This window comes from Amblyomma americanum, chromosome 1, assembly GCF_052857255.1.
Source record: "Amblyomma americanum isolate KBUSLIRL-KWMA chromosome 1, ASM5285725v1, whole genome shotgun sequence".
NCBI lineage: Eukaryota > Metazoa > Arthropoda > Arachnida > Ixodida > Ixodidae > Amblyomma > Amblyomma americanum.
The window spans coordinates 185,309,769-185,325,251 of NC_135497.1; the positions used below are offsets into that span (position 1 = coordinate 185,309,769).

Here is a 15,483-nt window from a genome sequence, read left to right on the forward strand (position 1 = left end):
GCTCTTTAAAGTGATGTCATTATTCTAACATGAACTAAGGAAATAAACAATGGTGGTAAATATATCGTATCCTATATTTATTGGCAATATCAAAAGACTACTAAATATTAGCAAATAAAGTGGAAACTTGAATGATGACCTCACTCGTGCCATCGAGAATTAATTTGATTGGTTTTATGGGGGTTTAACATCCCAAGGCGACTCAGGCTATGGGGGCGCCGCAGTAAAGGGCTCCGGGAATTTTGACCACCTGAGGTTCTTTAACGCGCACTGACATCGCACAGTACACGGGCCTCTAGCAGTTCTCCTCCATTGAAATGCGACCGCCACGGCCGGGATCGAACCCACATCTTTCGGGTCAGCAATCGAGCGCCATAACCATTGAGCCACAACGGCAGCTTGTAAATGAATTTGAGGAAGTTTAACTAATCACACACCTGATGGCATTACTATAGTCCAAGTTTGCCCATATTAATGTAATCAGATTTTATGTTTACGGTACTATGCAAAACAAACATCTTCCAGTGCCTATATTAAAACTGTGCAACATTAAAAAATTTATACCACTTGGAATAAGTTCCAAAGAGGAAAAAGATATTCTATACAAGCTATACTGTGAGCAAAAATATACAGAGTTTAGTGAGCCACATGTCTTTTATAACCCTAATACATTCATCTCCTCAAAACTTACATATTACATCTATGAGTACCAAGGGCTTCATGCAACACTTTCAAGAGCACTGCTATCAGAATTCAAACAGCCATTCTTTGTACGCACTAATACTGTTTGCTGTGTGTGTGCAAGTATTTGAGTTTCAGATTAGAGCTGAATAATAACCAGTCAAATTATTCATGTGAACTGTTTAATGACCAGTATTTGAATATGCAAAACATTCAAACTATGAATAACTAGCTTCCCACAGCTATACTGTGAGTTAAACAGCCACTACATTTAAAATCTCAGAGGTCAGCATTGCACTGACATTAACATTGACATTTCCTCCTCCCTTTCTGGAAATTTGCCACGCACAACTATGTGCAGTACAACAGATGGCAAGTTCTTCCCCTCTGGCTCCCTTGCCGCATGCGCGTGTTGCTAGTTACATGTGCCTCATGCACGCGAAACTTCATCAGAATGCTGCAGTTAGCAAGGAACAACATACCTATTTGCTCACGTAATGAACCTACTCCCATAATGAACCCGCCCCCCACTTCTTTTGTTGGTCAGAATTTACTTTTTTTTTTTCACCCTCCAGCTTTTCGTAGCTGGTTCCTCAGTTTTCGCGCTGTCTGCAGTGCAGACCTTGGCGCCGCCGATAACATCACTTGTTTGTTTATCGTTTGAGGAGAGCTCCTGCCAGAAGGGGCGGGGGGGGCACGCAGCGCACTCTTTGGCAGTGCGCCCTTTGGCAGCTCGCCAAGATGCTGCCCACTGCAGATAACACCACCACTTGTTCATCTTCTGAGGAGAGCTCCTGCCAGAGGGGTGGGGTGAGGGAGAGCACGGCGGGCACACTTGGCGAACTTGGCAGAGGGCCAGGACGTCGTGTGCTGTAAGCTAAGGCATAGTCATTCGCAATGCGCGCTCGCCACCGTCCTGTGGACACCCCGGTGCCGCCAGCTACCGCAAAATTGCCAGATCGTGTCAAAGTGAACGATGCCAAAAACACCAGCCGCACGAACGCGTCTGACCGCTCATTCGTTGTTGATGACCGAAGGACAGACGGAGGTATGATATGAAATATCGACCCTTCCAAAAACATCTGTTGAAACTTTTTTTTCCCACGTAATAAACCCTCCCCTCAATCTGATGTCATACTTTTCTGGAAAAAATGTGGGCTCATTACACGAGTAAATACAGTATGATTAGCAAGTGAAAACACATTATATGAGCAGTAAGCATTTTTAATTTTACAGCATTTCTGCATATATGCACCAACTGCTAAATATGCCACAGTAATACAAGGATTACTTAAAAAAAAATATCTCCTATTTAATTCGTTGAAAACTGCGACAGACTGACGGGCAACTCTTTAAAAGGCAGGAGAGCAGAGAGATCTTATATACTACACATGATGTAGTTCTTGAACTTCCTTCATTGAAACAATGAGGGTCAATTGTGGTTTCTCTACAAAAAACTGCTCATTCATGGGGTATCGAAGGAAGGAAAGCACCCCACCCCTTTTCTGACATTAGTTCTTTCTAAAGCCCCTCCATGACGCTACCGCTGGTCGGAAAAAAACGTCATGGAGGGGCTTTAGTTCTTTCTAGTGCACACCAACAGCTACAGCACTCATTTTTTTTTTTGTGCAACAGTGTGCCTTCTGGCATGAAGCATTAATATACACTAGTTTCTGACAGCCCCCATTAAAGTTCCCTGTTAATTTGCTAACAATGAACATTAGCCTCCATGTCAAACCAGTAGAACCCTGTACCAACAGAAGAGGCCCACTGTTTAAAACATGCATAACAGCACCACTGCTAGTAACATACTCCCCATAGGTCTACTCTTTATCATTCTCAAGAGGTGGTATTTACAGGATGCTAAATCCAGATTGTATGCTTGGCGCAGTAGTGACACCACCAAAATTAGCAATGTGGCGTACATGCTTCAAACTGGTAAGGGCTGTGGTATGATCGAGAAAGCTCTCCTTTTCTCGCCTGAATACGAAAAATTTGACCTCTCGGTTAGGCAAGGTTTCAATGTGACAGCCTCACCTTGTTTGAAGAAATTCATGAGAACTACCCCTTTCACGGCCCAAAAGCCATCCATATCCTCCTGAGACCTGAAGTGAATTTGAGTGAACAAAAACTTTGTAGGGTTTCAGAATAAGCTGGTAGGAATACAAAGGTGAAAAGTGAGAGATATTTTTTCAACAACATGTGCCTCATGCACGCGAAACTTCATCAGAATGCTGCAGTAAGCAAGGAACAACATACCTATTTACTCACGTAATGAACCCACTCGCATAATGAACCCGCCCCCCACTTTTGTTGGTCAGAATTTACATTTTTTTTTTTCACCCTCTAGCTTTTTGTAGCTGGTTCCTCAGTTTTCGCGCTGTCTGCAGTGCAGACCTTCGCTCCGCCGATAACATCACTTTGTTTGTTTATCTTTTGAGGAGAGCTCCTGCCAGAAGTGGCGGGTGGGGGGGGGGGGGGCAGCGCACTCTTTGGCAGTGCGCCCTTTGGCAACTCGGCAAGATGCTGCCCGCTGCAGATAACACCACCACTTGTTGATCTTCTGAGGAGAGCTCCTGCCAGAGGGGTGGGGGGAGGGAGAGCACGGCGGGCACGCTTGGCGAACTTGGCAGAGGGCCAGGACGTCGTGCACTGTAAGCTAAGGCATAGTCATTCGCATTGCGCGCTCGTCACCGTCCTGTGCGTTTTTTTTAACCTCGCATAAAAAACTTGTGCCTGGCCTTCAAGGCCCGAGATCAGCATGTTCGCGTTATCTGGACACCCCGGTGCCGCCAGCTACCGCAAAATTGCCAGATCGCGTCAAAGTGAACGATGCCAAAAACACCAGCCGCACGAACTCGTCTGACCGCTCATTCGTTGTTGATGACCGAAGGACAGACGGCGGTATGATATGAAATATCGACCCTTCCAAAAAAATCTGTTGAAACTTTTTTTTTTCCCCGCGTAATAAACCCTCCCCTCAATCTGATGTCATACTTTATGGAAAAAATGTGGGCTCATTACACGAGTAAATACAGTATGATTAGCAAGTGAAAACACATTATAGGAGCAGTACGCATTTAATTTTACAGCATTTCTGCATATATGCACCAACTGCTAAATATGCCACAGTAATACAAGGATAACTTAAAGATATCTCCTATTTAATTCGTTGAAAACTGCGACAGACTGACGGGCAACTCTTTAAAAGGCGGGAGAGCAGAGAGATCTTATATACTACACATGATGTAGTTCTTGAACTTCCTTCATTGAAACAATGAGGGTCGATTGTGGTTTCTCTACAAAAAACTGCTCATTCATGGGGTATCGAAGGAAGGAAAGCACACCACACCTTCAATCTGCCCATGTTTCATGCAATACAGACTGCTTGACATTAGTTCTTTCTAGTGCACACTAACAGCTACAGCACTCATTTTTTTTTTTTTTTGCAACAGTGTGCCTTCTGGCATGAAGCATTAATATACACTAGTTTCTGACAGCCCCCATTAAAGTTCCCTGTTAATTTGCTAACAATGAACATTAGCCTCCATGTCAAACCAGTAGAACCCTGTACCAACAGAAGAGGCCCACTGTTTAAAACATGCATAACAGCACCACTGCTAGTAAAATACTCCCCATAGGTCTACTCTTTATCATTCTCAAGAGGTGGTAATTACAGGATGCTAAATCCAGATTGTATGCTTGGCGCAGTAGTGACACCACCAAAATTAGCAATGTGGCGTACATGCTTCAAACTGGTAAGGGCTGTGGTATGATCGAGAAAGCTCTCCTTTTCTCGCCTGGATACGAAAAATTGGACCTCTCGGTTAGGCAGGGTTTCAATGTGACAGCCTCACCTTGTTTGAAGAAATTCATGAGAACTACCCCTTTCACGGCCCAAAAGCCATCCTCCTGAGACCTGAAGTGAATTTGAGTGAACAAAAACTTTGTAGGGTTTCAGAATAAGCTGGTAGGAATACAAAGGTGAAAAGTGAGAGATATTTTTTCAACAGCACTAATAGTTTCAGCTCAGCGCAATGTCCAATATATTGGACACTAGGACTCTAGCCGTATTTTCCCACCCAGTGGGCATGCCACAAAATACTTTAGATAAAGCTGTGAAAGTTGTGCGAAAAAAATACTTTATTATGACAAAAGTCAAAGTAGCAAAATATACGTTAACTGAATAAAAAATTTTCGCTGTGCTCACTTACTGTGTGCCTTTTCGAAGCATCTTCTGTCTTTTGTTATGCAGAAGAACTGCTGGCATTTTGTGCAAAAAAACTTTGTCTTCATGGTGCACCCCTCAAACCTGCAACGCGCAGCGTTAGCTGCGTCAGACAGCCTTGGGAAGTGGTAGGCACTTTTGTTGGTCTCTCCTCGTCGAGCTTGCTTTGATAGTGGGCTCCACTCAACTTCGCTGTCACTCTCTGTTTCTTGCTGTTTTTTTCCTTCAGCAGTGAGGCTTTCAGCAACAGAAAGACGGAAATCCATAAATTTCAGTATTTCTTTGCGTTTCCTCTGCTTTGTATGCATGTCCTGAGTGTATTGCACCCATGAGTTGCTGAGGGCGATATCAAACAAATGAAAAATGCTTCTGATGGTCCATTTATTCACTCGAGCTTTTATCCTGTAATAACTTATCATTCGGTCCGCAAGATCGCCGCCGCCCATGTTGACGTTGTACATGCGCACAATGTCTGGCCGAGGGACATCAATGTATTTCTTTTCTTTGCGAGACCATCAACGACAGGTGTCTTGTGGGTCCTCTCCATGAACTGAAGAAAGGAAAGTTATTGGCTTGTTGTCATACCATCATACGACAATCTGTTTCTTGTCTTTCCTGATCCATGCCTCCGATGCTCCTCTTCCTCTTTCCTTTAGCTCTTTCTCTCCTGAAAGCTTTACCCCTTTAGGTATTCGGTTATTCATTAGTGTCCCCGTTGCGGCAATTCCTTTGTCCGTAAGTTTATCTAGCAGGGCACAAGATGTGAAGTATCTATCAAAGTAAAGACTTGTACCTGGGGCCAGTCTATCGGCCAGCCGCAGCACTGCGGATTCAGCGATTCCGGAACTCCCTGGGTATAGACTTGATTTCTTTTCCTGATAGATTTCAAAATCAAGGATTAATCCACCGGGAGTAGCAAGGACGAAATTTTTTAGCCCCTCTGGATTTGGCTTGCGCGGAACGTATTGCTTGAGCTGGGTGCGTCCGCTGAAAGGGATCATTTGCTCGTCAATGCAGAGATACTTTGAGCGAGGAAGCTTTTAGCAGCCCTTCAATACAAATTCCAATAGCGGCCTTATGCGCCACAGTAGGTCATCTTCTCTTCTTCGCTGACTTCAACCTCAGTAACCAACTGCAGGCGATGTCGCAGTTTAAAATATCGATCTCTGGACATGTTGTCTGCTACAAGAGGTAGTACTCGTGTTTTTTTTTTGCCAGTACATCCGTATCTGTGGATAACACAGACAAGACATGGTCAATGAAATTGCGAAAAAAGTTTTCAGTTCTTCTGCTGATGTTTGCAGAGATTTTCCCGTCATCTCAACATAACTCCGATTCATAGCCAGGGCCATTTTTTCGTGCACCTCATTAGGAATGTACTGCACGAAGTAGTCAATTGGTGCCCACGAACAGCGTTGTTCACTGCTGTCAATGTTGTCTCCAAAGTCAGGGATCCAAGTTGTAATCTCACTGCATGCAAAAAATAAGCGCCAATTAAATTTCGCAAATATCAATGCCAATATTTATGTTATAAATAACTGAGGTCATCATGACACATTTTGTACACACATTTTCGTTAATAATTTCTTCCTTACCCTTGATGGCGTTTCCAAGTCTTCTCAGCTCTTCCAGTGCCTGATGTGGAGGGACCTTCGTCATCGCTGGTTTCGTCAGTGCCTTCATCCTCAAGTGGTGCACTGAAGTTTGGATCGACAATAGTATCGTCGTCGCTGTCCGATAGGTCAATGTCTGATGTGTTGGCTTGTGCAATTCTTTGTAAAACTGCTTCCGCCGTCTCATCAGAAACGCGAGGCTTGTCTCCTACAACAAAAAAGACGTTATTTCGTCCCCAGCCGTTAAATACCAGCAGTATTCGTTTACAGTTATTGCGAAAGCAATTTTAAAAAACGCGGTCAAAATAACCGGGCTGAGTCCCAGCGTCCAACGTATTGGACACGTGAAATCAAATTGAAAGCACAGAAAAGTTAGGTCATGTAGAGTTACAATTATAATATCTACATGTTTTCTGTTCTATTTTTGTTGATATCCAACAAAATTTACGCGTTCAAAGTAGGTAAGAATTGCAGAAACAACACTTACCTCTCCGGCAGGTGCCATAGAACGCCGCGCGCTGAACGCCGCCATTTTCAAAGTGTTTTGGCGGGAAAGTGAGCAGTTTAAGTTCAAAAAAGGTGCACAGATGGCGCCACCAGTTGTCCAATGTATTGGACAAGAATCTTTCGGCGCGGGAGTACTGGCTTAAAAGCTAATGTCCAATATATTGGACAAATTGTCATAAACGGGTCTCAGGAGGTATTACACTAAGGCCTGTTATTTATTTTCTGCAATAAAATCCCATGTTACCAACACATGAACTGCTTTCAGACTCAAGTAAACGAATCAAAATGGCACCAGTGATGAAATGCAATGTCAGGACATTTTGCCACCAGTCATCAAACTCCATAGAGAAGTTTCCTAAAATAATTTACTGATTTGTACGGATGATCTGGATGAGACACACTGTATTTAGCAGTGTGACAGCTGAACATGATTTATCCATGATGTCATTGCCACCTCTCCTGCATTGCTAACTGCCTCGCTCTGTTTATTGCCATTATTTCATCACCTTATTTCATCAGTCGCCTTCTGCCCAGGAACGCTTCGAGCGAGCTCGTGCGTGTTCTCACCGCAGCCCGATTCGAATGTTGTGCTTGCGCGCGGAACGCTTGCGTCGATCCCTGCCCAGTGTGCTTGCACGCGGAACGCTTGCGTCGGTCCCTGCCCAAAGAAGCATTTTTGTGTGCGTGTTCTTGCCGCAACCCATTTGTGCTGCCATGGTGTTATCAAGCGAGGTCTTTCCCGTCGAGGAATCTGACGCCGCTGTGCAGGATCCGATGAAGAGTTTCACCCGAAGGTTTGTCTGTTGCTCTACTGCGGCATTTCTACATGTGACACTAAAAATTGCGCAGAGGAACAAGAGTAAAACTGCCTCTGAAGGATACTTAGCAGGGCGGGTTCCTTCGCCGCACGCCTGCAGCGGAAGCTATTTTCTTTTGCAAAGCAGCGTGCAGTTTGTGCCTTCATGGCCGTGCAGTTAAGTACAAGCGTCAGAAGTTCGCACTTCAGCAAGTAGCTGTTGCCTGGTGTTGAACCTATGGTTTGACCGTTTTGTAAAATGCCTTGCTGGAAATACTTGCCGAATCAGTGCATTAAGTAGCGAACTGCCGTCGTTAAAGTGTGTGCTGCTGAAGTCTATTGTAGGCCAGGGGTGCCGCGTTGATTCACTAATGTGCGGACACAGACGGAGCACGCTGGCATATTTTGCCTATTGGCTGTTTTCAGGCATGGGGTGTGCATCTACTGCACTCCTGGTGGTACGGTCGTGCAGGAGTGCACCACGACCCTTCTATTCTGTGGTTGCATTTACAACGGCAGTGTGCGCGCCGTTATTTTCTTTGCCCCTGTACGCAGCTAAGTCTGTGACAGCGTAATTTACACGTAGCGCTAGCTGTGTGCCAGTGGCAGCATTGCACTGTTATTTAATCATATACTGTTGTGAATGTATGTGTTCATGCCTCTTAGCTAGCATCTTTTGACAGTAGTCTTTGGCTGTGTTGCACTGCTTCAAAAATGGGTTTTAGCTGCAATGGTTTTTTTTTTTCGAACCCTGGTAGGAAGTGCTAGCTCCAAAAAGTGTCCTTGCAGTCTTGCATGAATTGACTAGTATGTGTTTTCTTTTTTTATAGATTAAAAGAGTTACTGCATACAAGATTAACAGAATGTGGATGGAAGGACCAACTGAAAGCGTACTGCAAAGGTTGGTACAGTGGAATGAGTGTTTACCAAGGACTAGAAAAAGTTTTGTAAGCTTTTATGGGATGCTGATTCAATAAGAAAAATGTCTGTACTGGTATGTGAAGTGAACATAACTCCATTTAGATGGTTTCATGCAGCTTATGGCCTATAGGTGTAACTTTGGCATGTTTTTTTTTTTTTTTCCAAGTTACAGTTGTGAAGACAGTGTCATGAAAACCCTCCCTTACTCCTTGTAATTTTAGATTAGTGCTGGTGGCAAGCTAGTATGCACTTATTACTGACCGGGTTCCTTACGGAATCTAGAAATTTTGCAGAGACTAAAGTCTCGAGAGGAATTGCAATCGTGTAGTGCCTGTAATTTGGTGAATTATTTTTGTTGGTATTCAGTACCAGCTCGAAGAACCTTTGTGTGTTAGCAGTACAGTGTGGTCCGAGAAAAGAGTGTTTGTATTCTAAGGTGTTGCAGCGTAGTGGTAGCTACAGCTGGTGTTGGCACATCAGGAGCTGAATGCTCGGAACTCAAGAACAAAGCGGCAAACATCCCTCAAAGGAGGCCCAGCCCGCCAGCCAGTAGTGTTGACCGATTGTCATGATGTTGCTGTGAAATCCCATTTTGTGGAGGCAGCCACCTGCGATGTCACGCTAAGGGATTGACCGTGACGTCCCGAAAAACTGTTGACGCCATTGGCTGAGGAGCCTCTTTTGAGGGTTCTTTGCTGCTTCGTTCTCTAGTTGTATCGGACTATAGAAAGGCTAATTATTGGTTGTTACTTTGGCCATCATGACTGCCAAGGTTACTGGTACCAACCAGTTAAAAGAGTGTTGAGAACAGAATTCATAATTGGGCACCAGATATGCAGGTGTCGCATTGCTATGGCTTCGGCAATAGCGTTACATATTCAGTGAGGTGAAGGTACAAACTCTGCACATTAAAGTAATCTTTTTCTACTCCCCAGTTCTTTCGCTTAAATATGAACTGAACTGTAGGACATAGTACATAGTAATTTACTTAGTAGGTGTGTTGCTAAATGAGTCTGGTATTTTGGCTTTTGAACAAAAGTTTTTGTGCGCTTGGTATGGCCAGTTGCCCTTTGCACAAGTTAGATATTTTTTTTATGGTTAATGAGTTGAGTGGCTTGTAAAAGTTGTTCTGGATAGACACCTTTCTTGCATGCAGGACTTGCAAGGCCAATGTTCTGAGCAGTTTTGGCAAACACTGTGCATGTGCCATTGTGCATTACCCAGAGGTTGTATAGTGGTGCATACATACCTTTGGAGCCTAGTCATCACCTGCTGCCCTTGCATTTTCTGAATATCTGCACCAGTATAGCTGTAGTTAATGCAAAAAGGGCTGAAAGCAAGCTGTATGTGTTTGTATATTGCAAGTTGCTGATCGGTTATGGTTCATTGCTGATGCTCAACTTCCATTCATACCAGTAATTTTGAGGTATTTTGTGTAAGACTATTTCTGAATTCTGTCTTGCAGAAATCATTAGAGAAAAAGGTGTTGAAAACGTATCAGTTGAAGAGCTTATAGCAGCAGTCACACCAAGGGCAAGAGGTAAGTGCCAAAAAAATTGTTTCTGTGCTTGGTTGCAGAATCTGGTGAAGTGCATATTTTAGAAGTGAAATTTTCTTTTATCGCAGAACTACTCTTTTGGGAAATGTGGAAAAAAAAAGGCAAAGAACTTGCTTGTTTGTTTTGGTGCACTTATTTGATCCTTCGCAGATGCAGCAGACGCTGCTGCACAGAAACATGTAGTGAAAAACTTACAGGGGCTTGTATCTATCGGTTTACTCCTTAAAAGATGACAGGGCATTCTGCCAGGTGGAAGGAAGTGTGTCAGGCACATGTCGTGCAGCAAAACAGTCTCTCTTCAGGCACCTTTATTTTCATTGGATCAGCTTCCTACATTTAAACTTGGTGGTAAATTGCCATGCATTGTGAAGCTTACCAGCCTATCTGTGTGCTTTCACCCGCAGTGAAAAGTTGATGGAAGGCAAAATTGGAGAAAAACATTCTTGTTGCAGTCCTTCCATTCATCCAGAGAAAGATTGTGCCTGTGCGATTTACACTGTGTGCCATTAAATTTCAAGCAATACTCTTGAGGCGAGAAAATAAAATTTCTTTGACAGAGTTGCCTTCCATAAACTTTTGACAACAGGTTTACGTGGGAAGAGCCCTTAAAGAGACACTGAGGACATGTTTTGGCCTAAATCAACAGATAACCACATTCCAATGACAAAGACACTCTTTTCACCGCAAACGGAGCTTATAAAATGCAGTACATCTACACAGATTTTTTGTGTGGATCCCGGAGGCTAGGCTTCACCTCTGTTCACTTCAAAACCGTGATCACAGAGTTCCTTTCGGTGTAGGCGTCATGAGCTTGAATTGAGTGGTGAGAAAATTTTTACATACAACTTCCTTACCAGTAGACCTTTCCATCGGGAAACATAGCAACGCTTCCACCCTAGACTTTTGCAAACCAGTTCTGCACACAACAGTCCAGCAAGCAATATGGCGACTCTCCAGGAACTCTTATTGGAAAAGTCTATAAATACCTATCTGTCTTTTGCTGCTGGATGAAAATAAACAGAGCCACATAATTCGTTTTTACTAAGAACAAAAATTGGTCCTCGGTGTCTCTTTGGGCAGTCACTACAGAGGTTGACCAGCAAAGAAAGCACTTACTGCCGGTTGCCGCCTAACTTGACTGAAATGGCTGTTCTACTGAGGACTGCAAAGGGTTAAGCAAAGGAACGTGCATGCTTTACATTGCATTTTATTAAAAAACAGCTCAGTGTTAATAAGTTCTTGCTAAGGGACATTTGTTTTAGCAAGCGCTGTACTGTTTTGAAGGCTTCATTCATTGGGGAATTTGCTTCCCTTGCAGCTACTGTGCCGGACATCATCAAGCGTGAACTTGTTCACGAGATCAAGAATTTTCTGCTAGATCAGCAGGCATGCGGTTAATGATGCAGCTCAAAATATTATATACCATCGAATTATGTTTAACTGTGCTTCATGCAGTCATCACATCAGCCGTGGTACCTTTCAGTAATACATGTTTGGAATTGCACATTTATAGTAATAAACTCAATATTGTTGTATGTACAAGTATTAAAACCAAACAGTGGGAAAAATATGTGTATATATTATCAAGACATCATGTGGCAAGACATCATTGACTGTACAGCAATAAATGGAACAAGCTTCCCATGAGCTTCTTTTCCCAAAATTTATGCATTCCTTGTATCCATGGGATGCAGTGATAGCTTTATGCGATTTAGAGCAAATTTTTCCACCTGTGTCTGAAATGTAAAAACAGCAACAGCTGAAGAGAAGTGTCAGGGTTCCGCAGATTGCCACACCACCACTTTACCATCGCTTCCGCCTGTTGCAATAAGGCTTCCATCCTCGCACACGTGAATGCAAGTCACGGGCCCTGTAACCAAAACATGACACTTATTGCATTGCAACTGCCAGCCTCACAAGGCTTGCACAGCTTTGAAAATGAATGTCAACAAATTTTATGCTTCAGCTAGATTTGATCTAAAGGAGCTTGCTCAATCAGTACATTGTTACATTGTGTTGTCGTGAAAGCCTGCGCCAAATAATACACTTCTACATGTAGCAGAGGGCCCACAATCATGCGCAAAAGTTGGCGAGCCCTTTCTGGAGACTTTTTCATTTTCATGCTCACACCTGTGTATATTGATACGGGAATAAAAGAAGAGGCGGAGAGCGAGCGCGAGCGGCGAGCGTGCGGCTCTAGCACGAGGGAGATAGAACGAGAAAGCTTGGCCGCCGCCGGTCGTGCTTCGCCGGCTCTCCTCCGTACTGCTGCTATATTTCTCTGGGCGGGCCCGTGGCATCCCACACCGTAACATTTTGGTGGCAGCGGTGGGATCATATCGCTCACCCGCTCCCAGAATCAAGCACCCGACGTGCCAGACGACAGGAGTCCACCACCAGCCGATAGCGCCGACGACGCGGCGGCCGGCGCCGCTAGACCTAGGCGCTCGGAGAGGCTCGGCTCTTCGCAGCAGCCGGACGCCGGTGTTGAGCGCCTCCTGGATACAGTCACCCAACGGATGGACGCATGGGAGGCCCGTCTGACTGCCCAGGCTGGGGAGATGGAAGCTCTCCGGCGCGAACTCCGTCGCCTGGTGCCAGCCGAGCCGAGCACAGGTCAGGTGCCTTTGGGCGTCCCCGCCGCCGCTGTTTACGGCTCTGCCGTCGCTGGGCCTGCGGTCGTGGCCGCCAATGGCGTGCTCGGCGCGGGTGCGTCCTCGCCGCAGTGTTCGTTGGACGTTGTGGAATTGCCCACATTTGACGGCACCATCTCGTGGGATGCTTACCGCATCCAGCTGGACGGTATTGCGGCGGCGAGAGGCTGGGACGAGCAAATGAAGGCATGGATGCTCGTTGCAAAACTGAGGGGCCGCGCCACCGAGCTGCTGCAGAACGTGCCGCCCGACCAGCTGGGCTCTTACACTGTTCTGGCGGGCCTCCTCGCCGACCACTATGGTGCCTCAGGTCAACCCCGTGTGCAGTACCACCGCCTGCGAGCCCGCCGTCAAGAGCCCGGGGAGACGTACCAGGACCTAGCCGCCGCCATTGAGCGCCTGGCTCTGCAGTCGCTGCCGGGAGCGCCTCAGAACGCCGTGGCCCTGGTCGGCACCGAGGCGTTTGTCGACGCCATCCGACTCCCCGAGGTGCAGCGCTTGGTCCGCTCTGGCCGTCCTGATTCCGTCCGCGCCGCCATGGCGCTTGCCATCGAGGCAGAATTGACTTTGCTGGCCACGCGGGGGTCGCCACCGTCTGCCGAGCGCAGCGTCCGGGTGCAGGCTCCTCGGTCCGCAGCCCCAACTGCGGCCTCTATCCGACGCCTGCGTAACGACGTCCGCATGACCTGATTCCGCTGCGGCCTGCGGGGACACTACGCGAGGGACTGTGCCGGCCCTCCAACGTCGGGAAACGATTTGGCGGAACTCCGGGGGCACCGTTCCGCCGTCCCCACACTCCTTCGTTCTCCGCGTCCCCTCCTTTCGTCGGCTCCGATTACCACTGATGCTCCTTACGTGCTCGTCGACGTCGCCCTGCTTGACCGGCACGTAAAGGCCTTGGTTGACACTGGAGCGGCTGTCAATGTACTGCACAAATCGTTTGTTGCTAACGCGCCCCACCTGCTTCTGCCAGCCGCCAAAACCCGGCTCTTAGCTTTTAACGGCACCCCTGTGGAGCAAGTCGGACGTGTCGTCGTCAACCTGACAGCACTCGGAAATACCATCTCCACCGAGTTTGTTGTCGCAGACAGCCCTATTTGGCCAGTGGTCCTCGGGTGCGGGTGGTGCCAGCAAGCCGGAGTCGTCCTTAATTTTACTAGAACCAAACCACGGGCGAGCCGAACTCTCTGTGGGCCGGGCTGGCTTAGCCGGGTTTCCAGCCTCGGTGTCGCCCTGTGGCAGTCCCTGGTGTCGGCGACCAAGCGTGCCTCAGCATCTCTGCGTGACCTCGCGACGAAGTGGCCGTGTCGAGTCAAGCCGTTCGACGTCACTACCGTGACTGTGGCGTCCGCCGTGACCCTGCCACCGGGTGCGGCAACGTGGGTGTATGCCAAGCTTGACAGTCCGGTCACAGCAGACGTGCTGTTCGAACCCATCCGGTGTTCAGCTCCAGCCCGTCAGATGACCTCCCCTCGAAGCCTTCTGCCTGTGCTCAAAGGAGAGGCCCACGTATTTATACTCAACATCAGCAGCGTACCTCTCGCGTTGACTCTCGGCACGCAATTGGGTACAGCCTCAGTTTTGGACCCCGGGTCACCAGTGGCGTCTCTGCAACCTGAAGCCCCGCCTCGCCACCCTCCAGCGCCGGCGATCCTATCATGGGAAGAATTTAACTTTGGACCCAGCCTGACCTGCGCGGAGCTCGCCTCTCTGAAGACCTTGCTGCTCGAGCATCGCAGTTGCCTTGCTCTCAGCGCCGGTGAACTCGGGTGCACTTCCTGGGCTCAACACCGAAAACCGCGGGCCCGTTCATCACCAACCTCGCCGTGTAGCGCCAGCCGAACGGAGAGTCATCCAGCAGCACGTGTGCGACATGCTTGACCAGGGAATCATTGCCCCTTCTTGTAGCCCTTGGTCCTCCCCTGTCGTCCTTGTGCGCAAGAAGGATGGAACACTCCGCTTCTGCGTTGACTATCGGAAGCTAAATGCTATTACTAATTGCGACGTGTACCCGCTGCCTCGCCTCGACGATGCGCTTGAAGGGGGCCCGTTATTTTTCCACGCTAGATCTGCTCTTGGGCTACTGGCAGGTGCCTGTTCACCCCGATGATGCGGAAAAGACGGCTTTCGTGACTCTCGACGGCCTTTACCAGTTCAACCGTATGCCCTTCGGTCTCTCGAACGCTCCAGCCACCTTCCAGCGTCTCATGGACCGAGTCTTAGGCCATTTGAAGTGGACTATGGCGTTGGTCTACCTGGATGACGTAATTGTCTACGCGGCTACATTTGAAGAACACCAGAGACGCCTCAAACTCGTCCTCGAAGCCCTTACCTCTGCTGGGCTTCGCTTAAAACCAAAAAAATGTTTCTTCGGTTTCGCGGAGGTGACGTACTTGGGTCACGTTGTGAGCCGGCATGGCATCCGTCCCGACCCTGAAAAGCTAAAAGCGCTTACAGCTTACGAAGCTCCCACCACCGCCAAGGAGCTCAAAAGTTTCCTTGGATTTGCTTCGTATTTCCGTCGT

At 47.1% G+C, this 15,483-nt stretch overlaps 4 protein-coding genes across 6 annotated transcripts in view; 1 reads left to right on the top strand and 3 right to left on the bottom strand.

Moving 5' to 3' along the window:
* LOC144114340 (protein FAN-like) overlaps nucleotides 1-2,927 on the bottom strand; it is a 43,988-nt gene extending 41,061 nt beyond the window's left edge. The window contains exon 1 of the mRNA XM_077647994.1: nucleotides 2,719-2,927. Within this exon, the coding sequence (XP_077504120.1) occupies nucleotides 2,719-2,773 (55 nt within the window). The 5' untranslated portion in view covers nucleotides 2,774-2,927. The remainder of the gene's footprint in view (nucleotides 1-2,718) is intronic.
* Nucleotides 2,928-3,866: 939 nt separating this feature from the next.
* Nucleotides 3,867-7,373, bottom strand: LOC144115129 (uncharacterized). The gene is made up of 4 exons (XM_077649306.1): nucleotides 7,278-7,373; nucleotides 7,010-7,175; nucleotides 6,505-6,730; nucleotides 3,867-6,379 (listed from the first exon to the last, which is right to left on the bottom strand). Exons 1-4 carry the CDS (start codon nucleotides 7,371-7,373, stop codon nucleotides 6,061-6,063), a joined length of 807 nt encoding a protein of 268 aa, XP_077505432.1. The 3' UTR covers nucleotides 3,867-6,060.
* LOC144114344 (enhancer of yellow 2 transcription factor-like) lies at nucleotides 7,279-11,967 on the top strand. The gene is made up of 4 exons (XM_077648001.1): nucleotides 7,279-7,823; nucleotides 8,656-8,726; nucleotides 10,212-10,286; nucleotides 11,623-11,967. The coding sequence occupies exons 1-4, from the start codon at nucleotides 7,612-7,614 to the stop codon at nucleotides 11,700-11,702; spliced, it is 438 nt and encodes a 145-aa protein (XP_077504127.1). The 5' UTR covers nucleotides 7,279-7,611; the 3' UTR covers nucleotides 11,703-11,967.
* Nucleotides 11,863-15,483, bottom strand: part of LOC144114339 (protein FAN-like) — an 80,205-nt gene continuing 76,584 nt past the window's right edge. For all 3 annotated transcript variants that reach the window (XR_013311016.1, XM_077647991.1, XM_077647992.1), the window contains one exon: nucleotides 11,863-12,174. Coding sequence is in view for 2 of the 3 variants with exons in the window: in XM_077647991.1 (XP_077504117.1) it covers nucleotides 12,077-12,174 (98 nt within the window). In the remaining variant the exon portion in view is untranslated. The remainder of the gene's footprint in view (nucleotides 12,175-15,483) is intronic.

Bases quoted from the DNA above. Each gene is read 5' to 3' on its own strand.
- LOC144115129 (XM_077649306.1), bottom strand. From the start codon at position 7,373: ATGGAGTTTGATGACTGGTGGCAAAATGTCCTGACATTGCATTTCATC. The intron at 7,176-7,277 runs GTTGGTAACATG...ATTGGACATTAG, and splicing joins AGTCTGAAAGCAGTTCATGT to CTTTTAAGCCAGTACTCCCG. The intron at 6,380-6,504 runs GTAAGGAAGAAA...TTTTGCATGCAG, and splicing joins ACTTGGAAACGCCATCAAGG to TGAGATTACAACTTGGATCC.
- LOC144114344 (XM_077648001.1), top strand. From the start codon at position 7,612: ATGTTGTGCTTGCGCGCGGAACGCTTGCGTCGATCCCTGCCCAGTGTG. The intron at 7,824-8,655 runs GTTTGTCTGTTG...CTTTTTTTATAG, and splicing joins ATGAAGAGTTTCACCCGAAG to ATTAAAAGAGTTACTGCATA. The intron at 10,287-11,622 runs GTAAGTGCCAAA...CTTCCCTTGCAG, and splicing joins AGTCACACCAAGGGCAAGAG to CTACTGTGCCGGACATCATC.